General features: G+C 51.0%; 1 protein-coding gene across 1 annotated transcript in view; it reads left to right on the forward strand.

Annotated features, from left to right (window-relative positions):
* Positions 1 to 4,724: 4,724 nt before the first annotated feature.
* Positions 4,725 to 8,226, forward strand: part of GPX7 (glutathione peroxidase 7) — a 26,722-nt gene continuing 23,220 nt past the window's right edge. The window contains 1 exon segment of the mRNA XM_068238980.1: positions 4,725 to 4,896. Coding sequence (XP_068095081.1) covers positions 4,759 to 4,896 — 138 coding nt within the window. The 5' untranslated portion in view covers positions 4,725 to 4,758.

Raw genomic sequence — 8,226 nt, forward strand, 5'->3', positions numbered from 1 at the left:
GTCCCCTCCCCAGCTTACACCTCTTTGACGCTGTGGCTGTCCTCACCCCATGCTTACACCTCTCTGACATTGCGGCTGTCCCCTCCCCTGCTTACACCTGTCTGACACTGCAGCTGTCCCCTCCCCAGCTTACACCTCTCTGACACTGTGGCTGTCCTCATCCCCTGCTTACATCTGTCTGACACTGCAGCTGTCCCCTCACCTGCTTACACCTCTCTGACACTGCAGCTGTCCCCTCCCCTGCTTACACCTCTCTGACACTCCTGCTCTCTCCAGCTCTCCTCTCCCCAGCTTACACCTCTTTGACACTGTGGCTGTCCTCACCCCCTGCTTACACCTCTCTGACATTGCGGCTGTCCCTTCCCCTGCTTACACCCTTCTAACACTGCAGCTGTCCCCTCCCCAGCTTACACCTCTCTGACACTGAGGCTGCCCCTCCCCTGCTTACACCTCTCTGACACTGCAGCTGTCCCTTCCCCTGCTTACACCTCTCTGACACTGCAGCTGTCCCCTTCCCTGCTTTCACCACTCTGTCACTGTGACTGTCCTCTCACCCTTTTTACACCTCTGTGACACTCCAGCTGTACCTTCCCCTGCATACACTTTTCTGACACAGCGGCTGTCACCTCCCCTGCTTACACCTTTCTGACACCGCAGCTGTCACCTCCCCTGCTTACACCTTTCTGACCCTGCAGCTTTCCCCTCCCCTGCTTACATCTCTCTGACACTGCAGCTTTCACCTCCCCTGCTTACACCTCTCTGACACTGCAGCTGTCACCTCCCCTGCTTACATCTCTCTGACACTGCAGCTGTCACCTCCCCTGCTTACACCTCTCTGACACCGCAGCTTTCCCCTCCCCTGCTTACATCTTTCTGACACTGCAGCTTTCACCTCCCCTGCTTACACCTCTCTGACACTGCAGCTGTCACCTCCCCTGCTTACATCTCTCTGACACTGCAGCTGTCACCTCCCCTGCTTACACCTCTCTGACACCGCAGCTGTCACCTCCCCTGCTTACACCTCTCGGACGTCGCAGCTGTCTCTTCCCCTTTTTACATCTCTGTGACATTCCAGGTGTCCCTTCCCCTGCTTACACTTTTCTGACACCACGGCTGTCACCTTCCCTGCTTACACCTCTCTGACACCGCAGCTGTCACCTCCCCTGCTTACACTTCTCGGATGTCGCGGCTGTCCCTTCGCCCGCTTACACCTCTCTGACACAACGCTTGTCACCTCCCTGGCTTATAGCTCTCTGACACCAGGGCTGTCCCCTCCCCTGCTTACTCCTCTCTGACACTGTGGCTGTCCTCACCTCCTGCTTACACCTCTCTGACACTGCAGCTGCCCCCTCCCCTGCTTACACCTCTCTGACACTGCAGCTGTCCCCTCCCTTGTTTACATCTCTCTGACACTGCAGCTGCCCCCTCCCCTGCTTACATCTCTCTGACACTGCAGCAGCTGTCCCCTCCCTTGCTTACACCTCTCTGACACTGCAGCTGTCCCCTCCCCTGCTTACATCTCTCTGACACTGCAGCAGCTGTCCCCTCCCCTGCTTACACCTCTCTGACGCTGCAGCTGTCCCCTCCCCTGCTTACACCTCTCTGGCACTGCAGCTGTCCCCTCCCCTGCTTACACCTCTCTGACACTACAGCTGCCTCCTCCCCTGCTTACACCTCTCTGACACTGCAGCTGTCCCCTCCCCTGCTTACACCTCTCTGACACTGTGGATGATCTTATCAAGTTTTCTTGCCCCTCTATCAATTGTTATGTATAGATTACTTGAGAATGTGAAACTTGGATTGGGGCCCACAGCTCCTTTACTAGAGACGGTCAGTGAGATACAAGTGGGGCTAAATCCGATCACGTGACTAACATGAAGATTTCAGATACTGAATAGGTATTTTTAGAGCTCGTTTTTCACCAGGTGTGATCCAGTTAAAAATCAAGTCATGCACTTTTCTGGCATCTGAGAAATCGCACAAGAACTGCAGCAGGCAGTAGGTTTGCGCTTTGGTAAAACTCGCAATGCATGCAACCACCGTGGTGGAGATCACTGTAATCACACTGCCCCTTCTCCACCACAGTGATTGCGTGCATTGCGATTTTTATGAAAGCACAACTGCACTACCTGCTGCAATGCTTATGCAATTGCGCTTGGGTATAGCGTACGGGCGCATGAATATCGCATGTCAAGTGCAGTTATCCTACTGCAAATTTAGAAAAATATTTTAAAACAGCTGCAAATCACAAACAATATCGAAGTGTGATTGCATTTTCAGTGCAAAACGGATATAAGAGATGGTCAGTGGGACGCTAATAACTCTGGCTTGCATGCACATTTATTGCAAACGGTATGCAGCTTGCATCTGGGCATCAAATTCAAATACACGTCCTTCTGATTCTCATTACCTAGCTCCAATCGGCAAGTAAGGTACATGCAATTTGCATGCAAGCCAGACATATCCGCACCGCATTGATTTTATCAGCTTTTTTTCACGCCTCTAGTAACTTTTAGCCACGCCCTAAGTTCTTCTTACTACTGTACTGAACTGCTGGGCTGCTCTTTTCTACAGTGCCACGCCCTTATTGCACCAGGTTGGCGCTATTCTATGCAGCCACGCCCTGTTCTGAGGGTAGAGCGCCCCGCAGTTCTGTGTAGCTCCACCCGCCGTTTTTTTTGCTGAAAACGGAAATTCTCTGTAACCCCGCCTTTCGGTTCTTATGCTAGGCACACACGATGAGATTTTCTGGCCGATTTACTGTCAGATCGATTATTTCCAACATGTCCGATCTGCTTTCCGATCGATTTCCGAGCATTTCCCGATCGATTTCTATTCACTTTAATAGGAAATCGAATGCTCGGAAATTGATCGGAAAGCAAATCGGACATGTTGGAAATAATCGATCTGACAGTAATTCGACCAGAAAATCTCATAGTGTGTACCCAGCATTAGGCTGGTTTGTTAGAGGCTATCAATTTTTGTAGCCCCGCCCCCTGCTATTAGCCTGGCGCGCCAGAGGTTGTCAATTCTTTGCAGCCCCGCCCCCAGTAATTAGGCTGGCACACTGGAGGCTGTCATTCTGCGTAGCCCCGCCCCGAGTAGTAGAATGGAGAGTTGCCGTCGTGGACACGCAGTGTTGGGACGTTGCACTTTCTCCCCATTGATGAGCAGCAGCCCCGCCCCCATACATAGGCTGGCACATTGGGGGCGGTAACTCTGCGTAGCCCCGCCCCGAGCAGTGGAATGGGGACTCGCAGTGCTGGCCTGGGACGGTCCCCATTGATGAGCTGCAGCCCCGGGGCCCGCCACAGTCACAGTGAGATGGGAAGTTCGGATCTTTTCAATGATCCGGATGATTCGAATCGGATCATTGAAGAGATCCGGATCTTTGATTCGAATCTCGGATCATTTTACTACTGGAAGCATTCGGGGTGAAATGAACAGCAGGACAGGTCTGTGGACAGGAGAAGGGGAGGGAGTGGACACACAGAGAAGGGGAGAAGATGGACAGAGGGCAGGGAGTGGACAGAGAAGGGAGGAGCAGAGAGCAGAAATGTTTGCACGTAATACCCACATGCTGAAGTCATATGCTTTACATATATTTCACCTATATCATCAGGGCCGGCCCTAGACTTTTTGCCGCCTGAGGCAAATTTATAAAAAAATTGCCGCCGCCGCCGATACCGCATCCCCCCCCCCCCCCCGTGGGGGGCCGCCGAGCCGGAGGGGTAGCGGGCAGGACGGGGGTATTGGGCCTAGCGGTGGGGAGGGGGGTCGGACCCCCCTCCCTCGCCTGGGTCCCCTGATCTGCGCTCCCCTCCAGCTGTAATAGGAAGCTGCCGATGCCCAATCGTAAGAGGCACGGGGGGGAGGACTCACCTTATCCGCGGTCCAGCGTGCACTCCACTAATGTTACTTCCTGCATCGCCGCCCACTGTATTGTAAGTGGACGGCGATGCAGGAAGTGACGTCAGTGGAGCGCACACTGAAACGAGGATAAGGTGAGTCCTCCCCGCCCGTGCCTCTTACGATTGGGCATCGGCTGCTTCCTATTACAGCTGGAGGGGAGCGCAGATCGGGGGACTACCCCCCCCCCCCCCGTCTTGCCCGCTACCCCTCCGGCTCGGCGGCCGGCCCCCCCGCACCCATGGACAAGCGGGTGCCGCTAGAAGTTTGCCGCCTGAGGCAAACGTTTCACCCCGCCTCATGAGCGGGCCGGCCCTGTATATCATATATGTTCATCTGTACACTTTGAAAGAAAAGGTCGCACAGTGAAAGAAAGCATTCCCAGAAGATAAGTGCAGCTGTTTAGTGCGGAGTGCAGGAGGATTATATTGCCTTTCAATCACAGTGTCTGCAAAGTTACTGAGCTGTGCTGAGCCAAAAGCTTCCAATGTGTTCACTGTGCACAACTGCGGAACAGCCAGCCTATAATGGGCAGCACGTTATAGCCAGTATGTGTGCTCTACACATATCTGGCAGTGGCACCCATGTCCCCTCTCTCTCATCTACCTGTCTCCCATCAAGGCTGCCTCCTCTCCAACTCAGCTATCCATCCCTGCTCTGCTTCCCGAACCCCGCTGCCCGCTGAGAGGGGGCGTGTCGCTCCTGGCCCCGCCCCATTTTGCGATCCGAATCACTCATTTTGATGATTCGGATGATCGACTCATAAAATAGATTCGGATCAAAGATCCGAATCGTTCATGATCCGGACAACACTAACACGTCCTGCTGCTGTAGAGGAGAGGAGCCGCCATGTACCTCCCGCCTGTGCTGCTGCTGCTGCTGCTCCTCTCTGCGGCCCCCTCTCTGCAGAAGAATCAGGACTTTTACACATTCAGGGTGGTGAATATCCGGGGGAAGCTCGTGTCTCTGGAGAAGTACCGGGGATCGGTGAGTCGGCGGGGATCGGATCGCACATCTCAGCCAGAGCTCTCTGCAACAGACCGGGGAACCCTCTCCGCTAATCCTGCTCCTACTAACCGGGCTGCTGCTCATAGGGATGTACTGACCACTAACTGCATCCACTGTACTGACAACTAACTGCATCCGTTGCTCTGACAACTAACTGCATCTGCTGTACTGGCACCTAATCCAACTGCATCCATTGCACTGACCACTAACTGCATCCATTGCACTGACCACTAACTGCATCCATTGCACTGACCACTAACTGCATCCATTGCACTGACCACTAACTGCATCCATTGCACTGACCACTAACTGCATCCATTGCACTGACCACTAACTGCATCCATTGTACTGACCACTAACTGCATCCGTTGTTCTGACAACTAACTGCATCTGCTGTACTGGCACCTAATCCAACTGCATCCATTGTACTGACCACTAACTGCATCCATTGTACTGACCACTAACTGCATCCATTGTACTGACCACTAACTGCATCCAGTGTACTGACCACTAACTGCATCCAGTGTACTGACCACTAACTGCATCCAGTGTACTGACCACTAACTGCATCCAGTGTACTGACCACTAACTGCATCCAGTGTACTGGCCACTAACTGCATCCAGTGTACTGGCCACTAACTGCATCCAGTGTACTGGCCACTAACTGCATCCAGTGTACTGGCCACTAACTGCATCCAGTGTACTGGCCACTAACTGCATCCAGTGTACTGGCCACTAACTGCATCCAGTGTACTGGCCACTAACTGCATCCAGTGTACTGACCACTAACTGCATCCAGTGTACTGACCACTAACTGCATCCAGTGTACTGACCACTAACTGCATTCACTGTACTGACAACTAACTGCATCCATTGTTCTGACAACTAACTGCATCTGCTGTACTGGCACCTAATCCAACTGCATCCATTGTAATGACCACCAACTGCATCCATTGTACTGACCACTAACTGCATCCATTGTACTGACCACTAACTGCATCCAGTGTACTGACCACTAACTGCATCCAGTGTACTGACCACTAACTGCATCCAGTGTACTGACCACTAACTGCATCCAGTGTACTGGCCACTAACTGCATCCAGTGTACTGGCCACTAACTGCATCCAGTGTACTGGCCACTAACTGCATCCAGTGTACTGGCCACTAACTGCATCCAGTGTACTGGCCACTAACTGCATCCAGTGTACTGGCCACTAACTGCATCCAGTGTACTGGCCACTAACTGCATCCAGTGTACGGGCCACTAACTGCATCCAGTGTACTGTCAACTAATTGTATCTGCTGTACTGATGAGTTTCTGGATCCATTGTACTGGCACCTAATCCAACTGCATCCATTGTAATGACCACTAACTGCATCCATTGTAATGACCACTAACTGCATCCATTGTAATGACCACTAACTGCATCCAGTGTACTGACCACTAACTGCATCCAGTGTACGGACCACTAACTGCATCCAGTGTACTGGCCACTAACTGCATCCAGTGTACTGGCCACTAACTGCATCCAGTGTACTGGCCACTAACTGCATCCAGTGTACTGGCCACTAACTGCATCCAGTGTACTGGCCACTAACTGCATCCAGTGTACTGGCCACTAACTGCATCCAGTGTACTGACCACTAACTGCATCCAGTGTACTGACCACTAACTGCATCCAGTGTACTGACCACTAACTGCATCCAGTGTACTGACCACTAACTGCATTCACTGTACTGACCACTAACTGCATTCACTGTACTGACCACTAACTGCATTCACTGTACTGACCACTAACTGCATTCACTGTACTGACCACTAACTGCATTCATTGTACTGACCACTAACTGCATTCACTGTACTGACAACTAACTGCATCTACTGTTCTGACCACTAACTGCATCCACTGTACTGACAACTAATTGCATCATTTATACTGACCACTAACTGTATCCACTGTTCTAACCACAAACTGAATGCACTGTATTGACAGCTAACTGTATATATTTTACTGACAACTAGCTGCATCTATTGTACTGGCACCTGACCCTAACTGTGCCCTTTGTACTGGGACATGACCCTAACTGCACACGTTGTACTGGCACCCAACAGCACCCATGCACTGACACCCAACACCCCCCCCCCCCCCCCCCCCCTTGTACTAACTGTCTGCAGCTAGTAATGTGTGAACATTTTATCAATGCATGCTGTGATTACATTTTTATTATTATTATTCATCCATATATAAAGCAGAAATGGCTTTTTAAAATGTTTCAGTTGTGATTATTGTCCTATGTTACACTGTGCGAAATGTGTGGCTTCCATTCACTTGCCACATATGCAAGCTCGAGATGTCAGCCACATACACATACCTGATACTCACCCAGGCCAATTCTGTATCTGAGTACAGGGGACCCCAATGAAGGCAGCCATCCTGTTAGCACTTCACAATGCTGGATTATACTGGACCTCTTGCTGTTGTCGTTTCTGCAGTGGGGAGCCTTCTGCTCTCACCCCAAACCCCCTTCCATAGGCCAGATCTAATCATATCTCTGTCACCTGAATTCATCACTAAATATTTTTTTTCTGTCAGTCTTTATCCCATTATGTTTACGGGGCAGTATGGCGGTGTAGTGGTTAGCGCTCTCGTCTTGCAGCGCTGGGTCGCTGGTTCGAATCCCAGCCAGGTCAACATCTGCATGGAGTTTGTATGTTCTCTCCGTGTATATGTGGGTTTCCTCCGGGTACTCTGGTTTCCTCCCACATCCCAAAAACATACAGAAAAGTTAATTGGCTTCCCCCTAAATTGTCCCTAGACTACAATACACACACTACACAATACAATAGACACAACTATGGTAGGGATTAGATTGTGAGCCCCTCTGAGGGACAGTTAGTGACAAGACAATATATACTCTGTACAGCGCTGTGGAAGATGTTGACGCTATATAAATACTAAATAATAATAATGTTTTCAGCTTTAAACCATAGAATCCTGACTATGCCATGCTCAGATATGTTTAGTTAGATATGGTGGGGGCTACCATCCACCAGACCCCTACACTTTCTCCAGGCCCTAGGCAACTGCCTGGAATTGCCTTGTGGGTGATCCTGTCTGCCCCCAGGTATAGGCTGCAAAAGAAAGGCAGGGCATTGCCCAGAAGATGTGATTCTTCATGTCTGTGATCGATTTACTTGTTGTAGTTGGAGGTTTGTGCTGTTTACACAGCGTATTATCCAGAAATACCCAACAAGTGTCTTCAAAGCAACTCTGCAGAGTTCTATGTCTTGCAAGGAGTTAATTTGT

The sequence above is a fragment of the Hyperolius riggenbachi genome, chromosome 6 (assembly GCF_040937935.1).
Source record: "Hyperolius riggenbachi isolate aHypRig1 chromosome 6, aHypRig1.pri, whole genome shotgun sequence".
Classification (NCBI taxonomy): Eukaryota; Metazoa; Chordata; class Amphibia; order Anura; family Hyperoliidae; genus Hyperolius; species Hyperolius riggenbachi.